This window comes from Dipodomys merriami, unplaced genomic scaffold (genome assembly GCF_024711535.1).
Source record: "Dipodomys merriami isolate MVZ:Mamm:240054 unplaced genomic scaffold, mDipMer1.0.p SCAF_11, whole genome shotgun sequence".
NCBI classification, from domain to species: domain Eukaryota; kingdom Metazoa; phylum Chordata; class Mammalia; order Rodentia; family Heteromyidae; genus Dipodomys; species Dipodomys merriami.
The window spans coordinates 19,641,611-19,662,660 of NW_027202382.1; the positions used below are offsets into that span (position 1 = coordinate 19,641,611).

At 37.9% G+C, this 21,050-nt stretch overlaps 2 protein-coding genes across 5 annotated transcripts in view; one reads left to right on the forward strand and one right to left on the reverse strand.

The window, feature by feature from the left end:
- The window catches only part of Erp44 (endoplasmic reticulum protein 44), a 69,399-nt gene extending 50,938 nt beyond the window's left edge, over positions 1-18,461 (reverse strand). Inside the window, exons 1-2 of the mRNA XM_070010725.1 lie at positions 18,250-18,461; positions 449-521 (exon numbers count right to left, since the gene is read on the reverse strand). Coding sequence (XP_069866826.1) covers positions 449-521; positions 18,250-18,306 — 130 coding nt within the window. The 5' untranslated portion in view covers positions 18,307-18,461. The remainder of the gene's footprint in view (positions 1-448; positions 522-18,249) is intronic.
- Positions 18,462-18,600: 139 nt separating this feature from the next.
- Positions 18,601-21,050, forward strand: part of Invs (inversin) — a 103,384-nt gene continuing 100,934 nt past the window's right edge. The window contains exons 1-2 of one of the 4 annotated variants that reach the window (XM_070010746.1): positions 18,620-18,685; positions 20,440-20,615. The gene's annotated coding sequence lies outside the window, so the exon portion shown is untranslated. Of the gene's footprint in view, positions 18,686-18,721; positions 18,855-20,439; positions 20,616-21,050 lie in introns of those variants that run through there. The other 3 variants (XM_070010740.1, XM_070010760.1, XM_070010755.1) reach the window with 3 other exon arrangements.

Consider the following 21,050-nt stretch of genomic DNA (forward strand, 5'->3'; position numbering starts at 1 on the left):
ACTATATTAGCATGATGTCTATATCAAGGCAAACAACTAAAAAACTACTAGTATTACTTATAACACAAAAAAGAAGACATATATTTTAAGACATTTTACCAATGATCAAAAACAAAGGCATTGAATTACTCACAATACCAGATCTTCACCTATTCTAGATAACTGAGATTTTACTGAGTTCATAAACTGTTTATAAAATGTCCATAAAGAAAAAAATAGCAAACAAGAGGTGAATGAGGGTGAATATGGTTAAAATGTTTTATGTATACATGTGAAAATGGAACAATGCAGCTTGTTGAAATTTATCTGGGAAGTGGGAAAACACTGAGGGAGAGTGACAGGGGTGAGTTTGATCAATGTACATTGCATGCATATATGAACATGTCAAAATGAAGCCTACTTTACTATAGATTGATTCTAAGAAAAATGAAAATATCAAGGTACTTACTTAAAATTTCATCTATATTCTCTGTATCAAGACTTGTTATTTCAGTTGTTACTGGAGTAAAAACCCAAGTTACCTGAAAATTGAAAAAGTATGAAATTAACAATTGTTTCCAGAAAAGGCAAAGCAGCCCAAAATAATTAATGAATATAGTTTTACTTGTTACTCAGAAAATCACCAACTGATTTTAATATTTGTTAACAATTCTAACCTTTCACAGATCAGCAAAATAGGAATATTAACTTATCCAGCCTAGAAACTGATCATATAATTAACTCCTGTATTTCCCAACATATACAAAAAATTGTTTTCAACAATTAGGAAAACTAGGAATTTCCTCACCCATTCTGAGAATCTCTATATAAAACCAAAGCTAAGTTTACTGATTCTATCCCACTACATTCCTAAGAGAGAGAAAAAAAAATGAAGGAAAATCTAGGCAGGATTTTTGTCAATTTTAAACCAAAATCCTCTCTACATTTTCATTTCAGTGAGGATATTAAATAGTGAGAGAGAAAATTTTGCTTTCATTTTAATGTCAAAAAAAACCAAAGTTCAAGTTTATCAAAGGAAATTTAGGCTGCCACTTACAAAATACAGAAAAGTTTTTTTAAAAAAACTAGCAAATTTTTACTTGTTGTCAGACTCCACCTTTAATATATTATATTGTGTTAGCTCCCTGCAAGGTGATTTGCTCAAAATTTTTTGTATATGGACACTCTTTCACTAACTACATCACTCTTGTTATTGAGTGGCAACTAACATCAGTCTTTGATCATAGTACTGAAACAATGTATACTTTTACAATTCACCAGTAATTCAACCTAAATATACAGAGCTACTTAAGGCTCATATGCAAATTAATCCAGATCATTTTTAACATCTTTGTTAAAATCTTTCTAGGCTAAATGCAATTAACTCACACCTATAATCCCAACCACTCAGGACACAGGACTGGGAAGATGAATGTTCAAAGTCAGTTAAGGGACAAGACATCACTCAACCAATAAAGCTGTGTGTCATCCCAGTGAGACAGCAGGTGGTAAACATGAAGATCAAAGTCTAGGCCAACCCAAGCAAAAGCACAAGATCTTTATTTGAAAAAATAACAAAAGCAAAGGATTAGAGTTTTGACTCAATTGGTAGAACACTCACCCTGGGTTCAAACCCCTGTAAACTGCCAAAAGAAAAAATATGTATTTCCATAGAGTTGGGCATAGTAGGTAATGCTTATAATCATAGCTACTCAGGAGGTTGAGGTGTGGAAGATCATGGTTAGAAGTCAATCCAAAGATTGTGAAATCCATCTTAATAGGAAAACCTGGGTGTAGTGGCATATATCTACGATTGCCAATTTTCAAGAAATTTTATTTGTATAAGTAGTTTTATTATTTTTAATGTCTCAACATTATCTGAAAGATGATCCTTCACTAGTCATTGCTTATTTTAGGTGAGTATCAAACATATTAAATCACAATACCATACGCTGGCATTTGAGAAAACAGAAAAAGCACAAAGATCTTTCTGGTTTTGTTTTTGTTTTTCTTTGGGTCCGGTTGTGGGGCCTGAACTCTGGGCCTGGGTGTTGTCCCTCAGCTATTCAGCTCAAGGCTAGCACTCTACCACTTGAGCTACAGCGCCACTTCCAGCTTTTTTCTTTTTGCTTATGTGGTGCTGAGAAATCGAACCTAGGGCCTTATGCATGCAATGCAAGTGCTCTACCACTGAGCCACCTTCCCAGCCCCAAAAAGATCTTTCTGAACTCCTGTTCTTCTCCTCCGACACAGGCTATAAAACAATTCTTTTTCATAAGATCTTTCAAAAGAAATACCCTCCCTATACCTGGAGGAAAAGAATTATCTTTTTTTTTTTTTTTTTTTTTTTTGTTGGTCGTGGGGCTTGAACTCTGGGCCTGGGCGCTGTCCCTCAGCTCTTCAGCTCAAGGCGAGCGCTCTACCACTTGAGCTACAGTGCCACTTCCAGTTTTCTGGTGGTTTATTGGAGATAAGAGTCTCACAGTCTCTCCTGCCCGGGCTGGCTTTGAACCACGACCCTCAGATCTCAGCCTCCTAAGTAGCTAGGATTACAGGCGTGAGCCACCAGCGCCCGGCTCGGAAAAGAATATCTTTATCTCTGAAAACAGTAACATCAACAAGAATGAACAGGCCTTGCTTATTACCATTCTATCATATTCCCACTTATCCATATGAACTTTTTCTGCATGACTGCATACTCTTCTTCAAGCATAAAAACATAGCCACCATTTCTGTGTCATAACTAATTTGCATTGTATTAAATAACTATAGATGCTTGCCTCTTGTTTAATCTGTCTTTTGTTACAGGGGTCCCAGCCATGATTTCATAATATCAATATCTCACTGACAGATCTTTCTCCAGTAAGTTTACTACCAATTCTAGATAACTACAAAACTAAAGTATTAGTACAAGATTTTATACTTGTGTATTGGAGAAAAACTTTAAAATATCACCAGGTGCCAGTGGCTTACACCAATAATCTTAGCTACTCAGAAAGCTGAGATCTGAGGATCATGGTTCGAAGCTAGCCCAGGCAGGAAATGCCATGAGACTCTTATCTCTCAAAAAAGTTATTAGTGGTGTTATGGCTCTTAGTGGTAGAGCTTTCGCCTTGAGCAAAAGAAGGGACAGCACCCAGGCTCAGGGGTCAAGTCCCAGGACTGGCAAACAAACAAAAAAAAGATATATCTCATTGAGCATGAAGTTGGTAAATATCAAAGTCAAAAGAATTTACTAACTACTGAGGGCATAAATGTATAAGGCTCAGTATGCTGCCTCAAAGGGCTCTTGAAAACAGTAATGGTGACACAGAGGAGCAAAACAAGTGTCTTCGGCTATATAATCCAAGAGAATCCAGTTTTGAAAAGGTAACTATCACTCATTATTAAAGTATGTGTCTAGAGAATTTATGTTTAAATCCTAAATTTAATTAAATTTCACTTTGAAATGTTTACACAGCCAATATGAGGCAATGATCAACATGATGGAATTAAATAACTATGACTTTAAAATACTACCTGAGTAAATATGTAACCAGTAAGATGCATTCAACAAATAGTTCGAGTTTGGTAAGAGGGCCCAAAGCAAGAAAACTGTGTCTGAGCCAATAATCTCTCCTCCCTGTAGAGAGTAAAGGAGATACTTCCCTATTACCATGAACATTTGTATTAATATGTGGTATGAAAGGAAGCTTGTTAGCAAGCTTCATTAGTCTCAGATTGTTTCTTTTCATGTCAGCCCTGGGCACAAACAAGATTTTCCTGGAGGAACATCTTTGTGTGTCAAATGCTATAAAGATTAAGTACAATAAAGACAAGTAGTTCCAGATAAGGGGAAGATACAAGCTAAGTATTTTGCTTGTTAATTCAGACTTGAAGGAAACTTTTTGTTTTTATCAGTCATGGGGCTTGAACTCTGGGCCTGAACTCTATCTCTCAGCTCTTCAGCTCAAGGCTAGCACTCTACCATTTGAGCCACTGAGCCATTTCCGATTTTCTGAGTAGTTTATTGGAGATAAGACTCTCATGGACTTTTCTGCCTGGCTTTGAACCGTGATCCTCAGATCTCAGCCTCCTGAGTAGGTAGGATTATAGGCATGAGCTACCAGCACCTGGCTCAACTTTTTAATTTTTTAAAAACTAAACTTATATGCAAAATTTGGACAGAAGAACTTTATAATCATGGAGAATGTAGATTTGATGATGAAATATTATCAACATAATAGGCAACAAATATAAATATGTAGACAAAACTTCACAAGATATTTTGTATCTTGGTCATTCTCTTCAACTCTTCAGCTCATTTGCTCATTCTCATGCTAATAAAAAAGAGGAGAGAGACATCCCTAATTGCCTATGTATTTATTATATTGTATTATATTGTATTTATATTTATTTATTGTATTTATTATATTGTATTTATTTGTACCACCTACAAAATATTTCAGTTAAAAATGTGAGGTGATGCTATATAAAAGAAAGGCAGATGAGAGGAGGTAATATTGTACAAACATTCATTTCCTAAAAAAGGTGACTGGCTAGCTTTAAATAGTAGGAGCTTCTTCAGTAAGTAAAGAATGTTTTCTTCCATTACATAAAAGTAATAAGGGAGCTGAGCACCAGTGGCTCATGCCTGTAATCCTAGCTACTCAGGAGGCTGAGATCTGAGGATCATGGTTCAAAGCCAGCCCTGGCAGGAAAGGCCGTGAGACTCTTTTATCTCCCATAAAACCACTAGAAAACCAGAAGTGGAGCTGTGGCTCACATGGTAGAGCACTCACCTTGAGCTGAAGAGTGTAGGGACAGCGCCCAAGTCCAGAGTTCAAGCCCCACAAACGACAAAAAAATAAGAGTAGTAAGGTACCTGTGAGAACAAAAATCTCTCCTTTCCACACATCTCCCAAAACCCTCCAAGGCCACCTATGTGGCCAGTTGTGCCAGTAGTGTTAGCATTTCCATAGGTCTGAAAAGAACCTAGCAGCCAGAGGAAGGTTGTACCACTGAGCAATTTAAGGGTTAAAACAGCATCCTAGTGATATTCTATGCTTAGTTCTATTTTTCCTTTCTCTTTGAACTTCTAGTTCATTATATTGCCCTCTTGGGAATGCTACCAGTGTGAGATGTACCTTGATTGATACCCAACTTCAAGGCCCTTAGTTCCTGTCAGCCTCAGCTTCTTTTCTCCAGGGACCTTTCAAGATCTCCTAGCTCCTTGTAGTCAACTGCAAACCTTTGTGCTTCAGTTGCTTGCCAGCTTAATGCAAAATTGAGAGTCAGGGTTAGACTGGCATTGCAGTCAGAGAAATAGCCTCCAGAGAGAAGGCCAGGTTCTGTGGCATTGGGACTTCAGGTGGTATGCTGACTTGTCAGTCTGGATTAGAAACAGAAGAGAGCTGTTGCTTAATACATAGCAAGCCCTGAGAGTCTCCTAATAAAAAGGCAAGTAAATGAAAATTTTAACAAAATACACTGTTATTACTACAGAATGCCTAGTGGATATAGTGTCCACTGACAACAGTAATGCCTCAGGGAGAAAATGTCCTATATTGAAGTTTTCTATTTTATGCTAATAATTTCATGCAGAAATATCTAGTAAATTTTTTTTAAAGCAGAAAGGCATATCCTTTAAAAATATATAATTTTGAGCTGGGAAGGTGGCTCAGTGGTAGAGTGCTTGCCTTGCATGCATGAGGCTCTGGGTTCCATTCCTCAGCACCACATAAACAAAAAGAAAAAAGCCGGAAGTGGCGCTGTGACTTAAGTGGTAGAGCACTAGCCTTGAGCTGAAGAACTAAGGGACAGGGCCCAGGCCCAGAGTTCAGGCCCCACGACCGGACCAAAAAAAAAAAAGACATCAATCACCTCATCACTCCCACTTCCCTCAACCTACAGGTACCAGGATTTGTGTACAAAAGGGTGAATATAATTTTCATCTTGATTTTTCTCCAAGTCTTTTTAGTTCTGCCATTGCTACAAGTTTGCTTTCTAGCAGAGCAGAATGTGGAGCTCTCCCCCAGATCTGAAAAGCTTTTAATAACAATTGCATCTTTTTTAAAGTTCAGAAAAGTACATTGTCTCTTCCAGTTAAATTAGTTCATCTCACTTTTAGATATAATGAAGAACAAAACTACAGACCAATTTAGAAGTCAAGATCAGTTTTAATGGAAATCCATTCTTGATCAAAAAGACTGCCAGAAAGTATGAATTACAACTACTTAAAAAACTTGTTCATGCTTGCTTTTACTGGTTGAATATGGTTAGGAATTATACTACTTAACTTGAATTTTGTTTCTTAAGTATATCTTAAACTCTCAGTAAAGCTTACTGCCCTCATAACCACACAAGAACAGATGGACTTATATGTGACAATTTTTTTTCTTTTTCTTTTTTCTTGTAGGTGGTGGGGCTTGAATCTGGGCCTGGGAACTGTTCCTCAACTCTTCAGCTCAAAGTTAGAGCTCTACCACTTGAGCCACAACGCTACTTCCAGCCTTTTCTGTTTATGTGGTGTTAATAATCAAAGTCAGGGCCTCATGCATGTGAGGCAAGCACTCTACCACTGAGCCATCTTCCCAGCCCCATATGTGACAATTCTACAATGACATGTATGTTGCTGTGATTTAAAAAAGATGCAACATCTGGGCCTTTATTGCTAGCGCTCTACCCCTTGAGCCACAGCGCCACTTCCGGCTTTTTTTTTTCTGCTTATGTGGTGCTGAGGAATCGAATCCAGGGCCTCATGCATGCAAGGCAAGTGCTCTACCACTGAGCCACCTTCCCAGACCCTGATGTCTTTGTTATTATGTTCCAATCAGTATCTAACACTAGTCCTTCTAATTAACATTCACAAGAAATACTTGCAAATATAGGCCAATGAAAATTTCTGATTAATCTTTTTTGAGCCACAATGTATTTCCTATTAAGGGTAACTGGTGAAACAAAGTTCACTTAAAAGAAAATTTTGATTTGGATCTCAAGTGTCCTGTAAAGGCTATGTGTCAAAAGCTGAGTCACCACCTGTGGCATTATTGGGAGGTAGTATTTATCATAATGATTAGAAGAATCTTTAATGAATTAGACATGTCGGTGCACACCCGTAATCCCAGCTACTTGATAGGAGGAGACTGGAAGGATCGTAGTTTTAGGACAATCTGAAAAGAGAATAAAGAGACCCCTCCCCCACCTCAACAAACCAAGCTGGGTATAATGGTATACACCTGTCATCCCAGCTACACCGGAGTTGTAGGTAGGAGGATCGCAGTCTGAGGCAAACTATCTGAAAAGTTAACTAAAAGCAAAAAAAAAAAAAGAAGAAGAAGAAGAGGGGACCTGGAGATCAAGAAGTTCAAGTGGTGGTAGAGCACATGCCTGGCAAGCACTAGACCCTGAATTTTAAAAACAGTATGCCACAAAAAAAAAAAAAAAAAAAAAAAAGAATTCTCCCATGCTGTTCCACGTGCTACATACTATTTACATAAGCATTATAAAACAGATTTGCCTTTGACTAATTTTGTATAAAATCCCCCTAACGACAATCTCAAAGCTCTCCAAGATAGGTCATTAACTCATGATCTCCATCACCACCATCTAGTAATTTCACTTTCTAAGCAGCTTCACCAAAAACAAATCAGGAAATTGGAATTTAGGAATCTATCTCCCTTCCTCACTTTTGTCCCTATTTTCTTAGCTGCCATAAGTGATAAAGAAAGAAGAATAAACATTGGCCCAGTTAGAAATATATTGTTTAATCATCAAGGCAATTTGAGCTAATAGTGCTAATTTCCTTGGCTAAATTTAGTAAGAAGGCTTCTAGAGTTTCCTCTAATAAACATGACTATGGCATTTCAGCTGAGGCAGATGTTTTATTCTGTCAAGGATGTTGTTGAACTTTGCCAAATGCCTATCCAGTATATACTGAGATCATTATTTCAGATCTAATACATTAATAAAGGTTGTTTAGATCATACATATTAGTTTTACTTGAATCTGTCGCTAAAATAAGAAAAGCAAATGACAATATATTACATACTCATTATTCTTGGTACTTTATCTCCCATAATTTCTGCTTTATAAATGTTGTGTAGGTTACTTCATTTACAGATGCTAACAAATGTTACATTACCACTGTAAATTGTTCCCTAACTTTCTTAAGCGCTCTTTGCTTTTTTGTCAATACCCTTCAAAGCTCCTAGAAACACGTGAAGAAAGAAAACACCAACAACAGAAAAAAAGCAGGTATGTGGGTATTTAATTCTACTGCCAATAATTAGAAACAACTTAAATGCGTATTAACTGAAATGCGCACATTATGAGATGTATATGAGTAGACAATTATAAAAGAACAAGAACATTCTATATGTATGAGGGGAAATCCCCAAAACAAACCACCACAGAGAATGGCGTAACAAAAGGAATGGGCTTGATGATACTATAAAATGCTATACAGGTAATGAATGAGTGGAGGACTTACCAAAGGATCTACCCATTTTCAATTAGAAAGCCACTGCAACTTTGAGTCACAGTTAAAAGGAAAAAAGGCAAAACATGTTTGATAAACTCCAGTCAAGCAGACAATGAATCCTCTGCAAATTTTCAATTCACAAACTTATAAGTTTTCACCAAAAATACAAACAAGAGTAGAAGTTCTACCAGTCAACAGCTGAAATTAGCCATCTCTTATGTGACATGTCATTTCTAACTTATACACACAAAAGCATTACCAAGTACAATTTCTGAACCAAAACACAAATAAAAATATTCTTTTATAGTTGTCAGTGAAAAAAAAAGATACTCCTGCCTCAGTCTCCTACTGCTGGGATTACAGACATGTAATTATAGGCCATTACAAACATATATTCCAAGCATGTACAAATGTCTTAAACTAACATAAACTTACATTTATACTTTTCAAACATACTTATCTCTTAATCAGTATTATCCTGGTTTTCATCAAATCTATAAAATTAGCTTTAAAAAACTTACTAAAAAGTAATTAAAAATTATATAAGCTCTGTGTAAATAACTTTACACTCTCCTAAATGCATATTGAAGAGGTAACTATAGTGTACGTGCATTAAATTTAGAGGAGAAAACAAGATTGTAAATCAGCAATTTGAAAATCATCCATATTTACACAAATAGGAGGTGGGTTTTTTATCTTTTCAATGGCCAAGTCTGTAATAACAATCTCTTAACTAAATTCAAATAAAGAAAGATTATATATTTCTAAAGACTCATCATCATTTCCCATACACCTAGTCAAGTACAATAAATATATTTGCTGAATGATTTTGAATGTTTGAAGTAATATAAATGATGTTTTCCTATGTGAGGCTAAATGATACTGTTCAAAACAGGAAAACATTAAACTTATTTCCCCACTTACATTTATACTACTTACAGGAATTTATTTGCTTTTGTATTAAAAACTATCATGTTAGACTTTCATTCCTATCAATCATAATTACATTTTTCACTATTTTGGTAAGTCTCTTTCATTAAGTCGTCAGGGGAAAGAGACAAGTTGATAACCACTTTAAGAAACCAGTACTATTTAGAATCAGAACTTTAAAATAAGAACCTCATCCATTTAATTATTCCAGAGGGTTGAAAGACCATATAATCCTGAAGGATGATCAACATAAGCACTAGTCTCCTCCAAGGTACTTTCTCCATTTCACAATTACTGCATTTGTTTGACAAGCTTCCCTTCTCTACCTATGACCTTTCAAAACAAGTATTTCTTCTATGCCAAGTAGAATGTATTTTATATACAGTATGTCTGAATCCTACAGTGTGGTTTTGTAAAATAATTATCCCCAACTTTGTTATAAAAATCAAGGCTCAAAAAGAAAAGGAAAATTGCCAAATATCGTAAGCTAAAAAGAGTGAGGCCAGAAATTAAGCAGGTCTTCCAGTTTCAAAGTAACTCTACCTTCTAGTATTATCAGCTATCCTAGAACTCCAGAGTCCCAAATAATTTCCGTAACACATCAACTCCTCTGAAACAGATATATATCACATACCTAACCTTCTGGGGAGAAAAAAAATCCAAGTTACAAACATGTATTTGAAGCATGCACAAAATGTTGCAACAACAGTAACTTAAATTTATACTTTTCAAACATACATATCTCTTCAGGTCAGTGTTATCTATTTACATAATCAAAGCAACTCTAAAGCTCAAGTAAGAATCATGTTATTCCCTATTTGATAAACTGGAAATTCAGATCTTTGTAATGTCTGGCATATGGTAAAAATAAAAATATTTGTTAAGTCAATTAAGACCCAAATAAGCAATTTGTTCAAATTAATAGAACAGGGTTCAAAAACCCAGGTCTCTGAATTCCCCAACAAAACCCAACTACCAGGCTGGGAATGTGGATTAGTGGTAGAGTACTTGCCTAGCATGCATGAAACCCTGAGTTCGATTCCTCAGTACCACATAAAAAGTAAAAGCTGGAAGTGGTGCTGTGGTTCAAGTAGTAGAGTGCTAGCCTTGAGCAAAAGAAGTGCAGAGACAATGCCCAGGCCCGGAGTTCAAGCCACAGGACTGGCAAACCAAACAAACAAAAAACCCTAACTGCCTCTATGTACTATTTTTATAATTATACAACGAATTTTAAGTTGAATATGAATTATTTATAAAATGGAGGAAGCTAGATAATTTATTCACTTAACATCCCATTTGAAGCTGCTTTTGTTAGCATGACTGGGAACAGAAGGCCACAGGCTTGAGAAGCCAGTCATGTGAACTCACTACCTCAGTGCATACAATTTTAACACAACTGTATAGAGAACTTGAAAGTAAAATAAATAAATAAATAAAAATAAAACATATTTAATCATTCACTCATTCATTTGCTGCTTCATTCACTCATTTGCTGCTACATTCATCCCAGCAACATGACCCAAGCACCTACTTTATGGCAGAAACCAGAAAAGTTTCCTAATCATGCACCATAGATGCTTTCATAAAGTCTCACTTGTTCTCCAGATAGAAATTTGCAGGAGTGGTCTTTATGTCTACCTGGTAAGTAAGAAATTGGAAGATCAGGAAGTTTAACTTACTTTCTGGGGTAAGTAGTCAAGCTAAGAATCACTAGCAAGTGGTAAGGGGACAAGTGTAAGCATGCATTCAGTATCTTTTCTATTATTTCCATGAACAAATGGTCTATCTCTCTACACCAGGACTGACCAAATCAACCTTACATTATTTAAAACCAACAGACACACATACACACACACATACAAAGACAAAAACAAAAACACTACTATTAAACATCTACTTAAATACACACACACATACAACTTACATGAAAAACAGTAAATAGCATGTTTTTAAGTTACATTTTTTAAAGGAAGTATCAAACCAGATACTGTCTATAATAAGAATATCCTTTTTCAAAGTAAGATAGAGTACGCAAAGAATTACTGAATCATCAAATCCAGATGTGTTCACCCTAGAAACTAAAATTTTAATTAGACAAGTTATACAATATAGTGTTAAGCAAAAGGAAGACTTTGGACTTAGCTACCCTGACATCTATTCTTTGAACAGTGCTACCTCCTGAACAAACAGTAGATTGATATTTTGTATTGTTCGTTACATCTTTTAAGTACATTTATTCTGAATTACCGAATGATGTAAAAGTAACCAAGATTTTGAAAAGAGGGTAAGTAATCCAAGTTAAATACAACAGAAATACACATGTTCAATAGTTAGGAAAAGATATTCAACTTTGGTTATAAGAAAATCAGGTATTTTGATCTACTAAATTTGCACAGACTATTAAATACCTGCTGTCAATCATAGAATGAGGCAGTAAGCATATTCATGCTGTTGGTAGGAATACACATTAGGAACTTTTTCAGCAGGACAATTTGGTTTCATGTATCAGAAATCCTAAATAAAAGGTATACTGGGCTGGGAATGTAGCTTAGTGGTAAAGTGCTTGCCTAGCATGCATGAAACCCTGGGTTCCATTCCTCAGTACCACATAAACAGAAAAAGCCAGAAGTGGTCCTGTGGCTTAAGTCACAGAGCACTAGCCTTGAGCAAAAGAAGCTCAGGGACAATGCCTAGGCCCTGAGTTCAAGCCCCAGGACTGGAAAAAAAAAAAAAAAAAAAAGATATACCACACATCCCAAGATATATAATTCAAAAAGTATCCTGAAAATATATGTGGAGATTGGCAGTGAACATTATCTATCTATCTATCTATCTATCTATCTATCTATCTATCTATCTATCTATCTACATCTTTGCCAATCCTGGGGCCTGGGTGCTGTCCCTGTGCTTTTTTGCTCAAGTCTAGTACTCTACCACTTTAAGCCACAGCTCCACCACTTCTAGCTTTTCAGTAATTAACTGGAGATGAGTCTGTCTCATGGACTCCCTCCACTCCCTAACAGCAATCCTTAGATCTCAGCCTCCTGAATAGTTAGGATTACAGGCATGAGTCACTGACACCTGGCTTTTACACATATTTTAACTCTAAAAACCTGGAAATATGAACTTAAACAGTACATCTAAGGGATGAGTTACTAGAAAGCTATTTTGAAATCATAGTGTCATAGTATCTGTGTATACTCTATCTCCTTTGTGTGTTTCTGTATGTGCACCATATAAAATTGAAGACATTTCACTTAAAAAGATACCACTAACCTTTAAAAAAGCAAATTTAAAAAAAAAGCAAATTAAAACACAGAGATACGACTTCTCATTTCTCCTACTTCACAGTAACAAATACTTTGTTTTTTGTTGGGTTTTTTTTTTGTTGTTGTTGTTGGTCATGGGGTTTGAACTCTGGGACTGGGCGCTGTCCCTGAGCTCTTAAGCTCAAAGCTAGCGCTCTACCACTTGAGCCACAGTACCACTTCCAAGTAACAAATACTTTAACCTCACAAATTCCTATGACTATAGGAAAACTGTTACATTGTTAGCAAGACCACAAAATGGCAACCCTTGTATAGATTAATTTCATTATATACAATGTGCATTTAACTTTTGCCCTGCTAACTTCATTTACAGGAATCCATCTCAAGTTACACTATCAAAACTACATATGCATAAGCCTATTTGAAGAACTATTTGTAACAGCAAAAGAATGGAAACAGTGCGCTGGCCTATCTACACAATGGAGCATAAGCTGTTTTTTAAAGATATGGAATGTCTCTATCCCCAACTCTAGATAAAATTTTAAGTTAAAAAAATGTGAATAATATCTACATTTTACTCAAAGGAAAGGAAAAAAACAAATATATATAAACAACCTGCATACATTCAAAGTTTAAAAAGGGTCATGAAAATTCAAAGTGTTTTATTAGTAGAGAGATAAAGAAAAGGGCCAAATAGATCAGAATTATCCAATTAGAGTTTGCTTTATATACTTGACTTTGATGGCAGTAAAATTTCCATGATTATAAAATAAAGACAAACTTAAAAACATAAATAAACAAAAGAATCTATCAAAGCTTATTAAGCTACTGGCTAAAAACCATACAAACTGGATTACAAATTTATAATGAACATAAAGAACACAGAAACTGCCAGGGGCTGGTGGCTCACAGCCTATTCTAGCTACTTAAAAGGCTGAGCTCTGAGGATCATGGTTCAAAGCCAGCAGGAAAGTTCATGAGACTGTTATCTCCAATTAACCACCAGAAAACCAGAAGCAGACTGTGGATCAAAGTGGTAGAACGCTAGTTTTGAGCAAGAGCTCAGGGGCAGTACCCAGGCCCTGAGTTCAAGCCCCAAGACAGACCAAAAAAAAAAAAAAAAAAAAAAGAACACAGAAACATAACATCATATCATGGGAAACTCTGTAGGAACATTTCCTAAAGAAATTACAAGAGGAAAAAAAGAGGAGATGGAAACCTATAGTTTATAAAAACTGGTCGCTTATAAAACTGGTGGATTATAAAAACTTGTAGGGTAAGCTTGGCATTCAGGAGGCCCTGCATTCAATGCCCAGCAGAGGGGTGGGGGGAGGGAGAGGGAGAGGGAGAGGATAAAAGAGTAAGGGGGGAGAAAGAGGGAGGGGACAAAAGAGTAAGAGAGGGAAAGAGGGAGAGAGAGAGGGAGGGGAGAGGGGGAGAGGGAGAGAGAGGAAGGGGAGAGGGTGAGAAGGAGGGGGAGAGGTAGAGAAAGGGAGAGGGGGAGAGGAGAGGGGAGGGGGAGAGAGAGAGGTGGAGGGAGAAGAGAAAGGAGAGAGAACATGAACCAGAACCAACTGTAATGTATCAGAGTCCCTGTCCAAAAAAAAAAAAAAAAAATCAGGAAAATCCCAACATTCACTAATAAATTTGATTAACTTTTCTAGATGTGATTAGCATATTCAGGCACGGGGGGGGGGGGGAGGGATTTAAAGAAATGCCTGTATTTCACAGACAAAACTGATCTGGGGTAGGACTGAGACCTTTCTCTAATATATATTTATTTACTCATTCATTCAAGTTGCACTCCTGAGTACATCCTTGCATGTTATTTTATTAAAACTGTACCTAATGATTTTAAGCCACAGATATGGGGCAAGTTATATAAAAAAATGTTCAACAAGTCACCTAGTTATGCATCAAATTATATGCTTCCAAAAATACTTTTGAAGATTGGAAGCTGTTTTTATTATGCACATTAATGGTTAAAACTGACATCTCTGAATTCTACTGAACTTATATTTAAGATACTTACAAAGAGATGTTAACTTAGCTCTCTAATTTAGCTTCCTAAAAAGTACAAGCAAACTTTTCCTGGCTCCCTATACATATGGAACAAACCAAAAGCAACAACCGCAAAAATCTTAACTGTTCAAGGCACAGGGGAATTAGAGCTATAAACTTATGATCTCTAAGCATAATTACCACAAGATAATGAAACTACATCTTCAATGAAGCAAATGGAATGGAAGGAGGGGGGAAAAACCCTCTGAATCATTGAAGAAGTTACTTAGAAAACATGTGATAACTTCATTCCAATTTAGCCTATTCCTCTTACCTCACTTTTTAAAACTCCTGTACACAGCCAATATCCAAAGAAAAATAGTAAGAAATAGTTAAGCAGAAAATAATTATTTTCAATCCTGAATAAATCTATTTCAGATACAAAGATAAGGAGAAAGGGACCAATTAATATTACATGTTTTTTGTATATATATATATATATATATATATATATATATATATATATATATATATGCTCAGAGAGAAAATATCACAGAATTTACCCATCCAGAAAAGCTTTATAGGTATGCTCCTGTTTTAAAATATTTTTGTGATTGAAAGACTGCCTATAGGGGCTGGGAAGGTTGCTCAGTGGTAGAGTGCTTGCCTTGCATGCATGAGGCCCTGGGTTCAATTCCTCAGCACCATATAAGCAGAAAAAGCTGGAAGTGGTGCTATGGCTCAAGTGGTAAGAGCGCTAGCCTGAGCTGAAGAGCTGAGGGACAGCACTCAGGCCCAGAGTTCAGGCCCACGACAAAAAAAAAAAAAAAAATACTGCCTATATCCTACTTGCCTATGTTTCAGCTTTATAAAAGTCATAAAATGAATAGGTCTAGTTCTTTAAAGGCTGAGGTACACAGCACCTGAAGAAAATGACTTGTAGCAAAAGAATACAGAGCTGTTTAGAGCAGGCCATTTAAGGGAAAAATGATGACTTGAGCTAAGTTGGAAAGCGGGTTTTCTATTAAGTGGAAAGCATAAACTTAAAGCCTGAGGGCAAACTAGAGAGGTAAGGCAAGAGTACACTGGGGAAAAGAGTGAAGGAAGGGATGTCATGATCCAAAAATAATATCTCTGCCAGCAGGTCCCGGGTGGCTCACGCCTATAATGTAGCTACTCATTAGGCTGAGATCTGAGGATCTCGGTTCAAAGCCAGCCCTGGCAGTAAAGTCCTTGAGACTCTTACCTCCAGTTAACCACCAGAAAACCAAAGTGGTGTTGTGGCTCAAGTGACAGAGCGCTAACCTTGAGATGAAGAGCTCAGGGATAGTGCCCAGGCCCAGAGTTCAAGACCGAAAAAAAGAAAAAAGAAAAAAAAAAAGAAAAAGAAAAGAAAATATCTTTATCTGATTTATGTAACCCCTCTGTACATCACCTTTATAATAACCATTTAAAATTTGAAAATAAAACAAAATAAGAGTACACTGGGGAAAACAGAGATACATTCCTAAAATAGGTGGGATACTGAGTAGGAAGGTTCTATCAGAACGAGACTATCAGTGAGGTAAGTGATTAGACCAGAGTTTTACAAATATTTGCTAAGTATAAGATCATTTGAACTAAGTTAACATTGTGTTCAAATTCAACCTAGTTTTACTTGCAGTTCTGGTTTAATAAATCCTTTCTGCTTTATTTTACAGCTCATTAATCTTTACAAGTATTCTTTAAAACATCTTGTAGTTTTCTAGTTCTCTGGGTTTGCTAGAAAGATAAATGCACAAATATTTTTTAACTTGGTTTTGGCTAAATCCAAAAAAAAAAATGCTTCCTTTATATATACCACAGGCTTCTAGAAAAAGCATGTTATTTCAAAACAGATTCTTCCTTCTTAGTTATACAATCAAAGAATACCGTTTGAGGAAAGTATCCAATGTAATTCTTCTACTCAACAGTTCAACTTTTCTTTCTAGTATCTTAAGATTTACCCTTCATACTTTTCAACAATTTAAAAATAATTTCTAGCAGACCATTTTAAATTCAAGTCATTTATGAATAAGGAAAAAATTAGTAGCTAGTGTTCTTAAGGTGAGTGATTCTGTAACAATAGTATTCTGACAATTCTAGAAGAAAAAGAAAATCACAGTATATAATAAAATTACAAAAAGAAAAAACACAAAGTGCAGTATAAAGTATAGAGTATTTACCTTTATACAAAATTATTGTTGTATACATATAAGAAATGCCAGTATGGCACTCGATCACCTATTATAATGTTTATATACAAATTTTAGTTTTCAAAAGAATTTTGACTTTTGTGTGTGTGTGTTTCATTGGAATAATAGTCTCATGAACTTTCCTTGCTTTGAACCACAATCCTCACACCTCAGCCTTCTGCATAGCTAGGATTACAGACATCGGGAGCCTGGTTTTCATTTGTATTTTCAATAGTGTTTTTTCTGAAAATGGTCAAATGTTGTTTATAGTTTTTAAATATGGCTTGTAAAACAAAAACATTAAATATGATGTGGTGGGAAATGCATTGCCAGTCAAGAAACCTGTTTCTAGTCCCAGTTGTGCTTGTAATCAGCTAGGTTCCTATGACTTACTCATTTTGGTTCTTAAACCGTAAAGAAAGTTGCTTTTACTCATTGTTCATCTTAAATTTGGCTTTGTAGTTAAAGCCTTTTTAAAAAATTAGAGCATTTTCAAATATTGTTTTATAGTAACAGCCCAACTGAACACACATCATTATGCCATATGGAGTTAGGTCTTCATTTTGCCTCAATTTAACCTGAAGCTTGGGTCACTTTGATTACACACTCAAAATGTTCTTGGGGGGGGGGGGCGGGGAGAGGCGCTGAGGAAAGATTCTTATCAAAGATGGAATGATGGGGAGCAGGTTAAAAAGTAGTAAGTGTCTGTCTGCAAAAGAGCTGGCCATTCTTAAGAGTAATGATGAAGAAATATGCTTCAGTGGGGAGCTATGGTTAACAAGCTCTGGAACAGGACTTGAATTGAGCATTTCAGATAATCACACCCTCTGTCTTTCCAAACCCTTATTCCTCCCATTAGAGACCAAAAGCAGTGTCTAGTTCCGGGTATCCAACCAATCGTAAGAGGCCACAACAGAGGGCTCCGCCAAGGCCGGGCACCGTTTCGGGCTCCCGGAGTGAGCTTCACAGGACCCCAGCACCTGTCGCTTCACGCCCTTCCCACACCCAGAGGGTGGGAGGACAGCCCCGGTCTCTCCTCAGTTCTCGCGAATTCAGGCTACCCGCCCTGGCAAGGCGCGAACATCCCGGGTCCTGGGCGAGCGGGGGTAAAAGACAGATCCCTCTCCGTGACCCTCCCTCCGGTCCCTTCTTCCCCAGGGCTGATTCTCGGGCTTCCAGGTCCCAACCCCCGACCGAGGTTTCTCGGGCCTCCAGGACCCCGGGCCCAAGAAGGCAGAAGACAAGATGGCAAAAGTGAAGGCTGCGGGGGAAGAGCACGCCCCTAGCCCCCGCAGGAGAACGTAGGGAAGCCCGGGCAGCGCCATCCCCGCTCCCGGTGAGGGCGGGGGACGGTCAGTGAGTCCGTCCGAGGGTCTGTCATTCCTCACTCACTCACCAGGAGCAGCAGGGAGCATCTGAGGTCGGGTAAGGAGAGGGAGACTGCAGGATTCATGGTAACGCTGGGGTTCTTGGCGGGGACAGGAGTCGGCGGCGGGGAACGGGCCAGGCTAGGCTAGAAAAGGGCTGGGCTCCGGGAGCCCGCGGCTGCACCTCGTCCTCTCGACCCGGCGCTCCAGCGGCGAACACCCGGGACAACTTCCAGAGAGGCCTCGCACGCCCTCACTTCCGGGTCCTGCCCACCTCAGAGCACGACGGGAAATGTAGTTCTAAACGTCCCTCGTCAAGCAAATCATTCGGCAATGAGAACTCGCTTTCCCAGTAGGCTATAGGCCCAGGCCCGCCGAGCCTTCTTCGCGCGGGGACCTGTGGGATTGAAAGGGCAGAGGGCCGCGTACTTCTGAGCTTCCCAAGATGCGAACTACAGTTCCCAGGTAGCGTTGCGGCCGAATGCTCAGGGTGGCCTTCTGAGGGTTCGCTAACTTCAGCGCCCCGAGGTCCGACCCTGTTGGGGGACCTGGTAGGAGGGGCGGTCCCCCTCGGAGTGGGGGGGTCGTGCCTCCTGAAGCCGCCCCCGGGACCTCTGTCCTGGAGGAGGCGAGGGTGAGTAGGAATGGGCCTTGGCTGGGGAGGCTCGGAACGATCGGTGGGCACCGTCCTGGCCGCGCTGCTGCCCACCCTGGGCCCTCCTGGCCTGAGCCTCCATCGCCGGCCTCCTTGCCTGCTGCCTCTTCTTTCTGTGCTAAAGCCTCCGTTATAAAATGGGAGCCACCACTGGGGACTTCAGTGATCAGTGGCTCTTCCCTGTGAAGTGTAGATATGATAAAGGATGGGAAGACACGTTCGAAACTGGAAAGTTCAATGCCAGAGCGATTGTTTTTAAGTCATGGATCACTCCTACAAGTTAATTGAGGAATTCCTTGGCCAAGCAGTCAAGGATTTAACCTGGCCCGGGTAACCCTCCAGCATTTTCTGTAAACGCCCAGCCAGGCCCACGAGTGGGACAAGTTAGCCGAGTAATCATTCCTAAGCATTCTGCTTTTGTGGTCTTAACTACTCTCTTCCTTTGCTTCAGCTTTCCAGCTTCCTGAGGTGCCTTTACTCCCTTCTCTTTGTAGAATGCCATCTCAAATGTCGTTATCTCTGACTTGTCAGAACCTACCAAACTTTCATTGTAGATGGAATTATATTTCCTTTGTGTGTGACTACAGCACCACTAGCTTTACCTAGTTATGATTATTAGAACATTTATTACATTGGCTTATGTTATAATTATTTAATCATGATGATACCTTTACATTTTATAGCTCTTTAACAAAGTAATTTAGATTGTCATTTATTAAAAATGATTTAGTGGGGGAAAAAATCACTGCTAAAAGATGACTTGTACTATAAAGAATCCTTGAGGAATAATTTTCCCAGCGTGACAAAATTTGTGGCAGACTCTCACTTAGATCAAATTCCTACTACAGTGTTCTTACCTCTATACAATTCATCTCATCAACCCTTCTGACAGAGCCCAAGTTAAAATAGGAAATTAAGAAAGAACAGACTCATGAGCATGAACTCATTATTCTAAGAAGTTAAACTTTGATCTTGCTTATCCTTTGCACTTAGGGCTCAGCCTATGACCTTTCGGTCAAGGAACATTTATTGAGCACCAATGATATACCTGTTGAAATGCTAAAATTTATGAGGTAAAATATAAAATATACATAGTAAAATCCAATTTTAATGTTTTCTCAAAGTATTTCAGTATGGTTCTGATGCACCTAAAGCTCAGAATCTAAAATGTCAGGTCTTCAGAACAATGCCTAAGACATACTTGGCACAACTTGTTAAATGAATGAACATAGGGCATCCTTTCCATTTTATAGAGTCAAGGAAGCTGAGAAAGTCTTGAGAAGAATACACTGCAGCTTATTAACACACCAGGCCAAGAACTCAAGTATAATTATTATTCTACTATGTTTCCACCTCATCCTGTTTGTAGCTTCTCCTACGGGATTTAAATGTAGTCCAGAATATGACAGTGATTCCTCTGACAGGACAGACATGCTGAGACATGTCTCATTACATGTCTCATTACATCCTCTGGCAACATGTTCACACAAATTGTCAGCAAAATAAAGACATGAAGAGCTAACCTTGTACCGTAATTCTACAAAATATTTTCTCTCTCTGACAGAATTTGAATCAATATTTCAGGCCAGTAGGCCTAGAGTTTATGGAGAAAAATGCTCAGGTCCCCAGAAAACAAAGAGATTGGAATGACCATGCTTTTCTATGAAATCAGAGGAGAATTTGTCCACCTTCATGGCAACAATCAACTGGAATGTATTAAAAACTGCTCCTGTCATATAAGTATGTACATTCTAGTTTGCTATGTTCCTTACATCTCCATCCCTTCCCCCCCCCCCCCGCCCACCCCCACACCTCACCAAAGTTGTAAAGTTCATTTTTTGAGGAAGGATTTTTAATAAATAGTGCACCTCGTTCCCTTTTTCTTATCAGATGCTTGAATACTTGATTGATGACATAGCCCAACCTCTGCTTAAACACTTTTATTGATAGGTAATTCACTATTTTTCTATGTACCCAATCCATTTCTAGAAGTTTAAAACACACACACACACACACACACACACACGACCATCAGGAAAAAAAAAAAACTTTTTCTTAATGTCATATGATTAATCCTAAAGAAAAAGTGTTCCAAGTAATATCTCAAACTAGTCATATTAATTCCTGAGAATGGCCAAGAAGATAAATAAAAATATTGCCTTTACACAAAGGCAT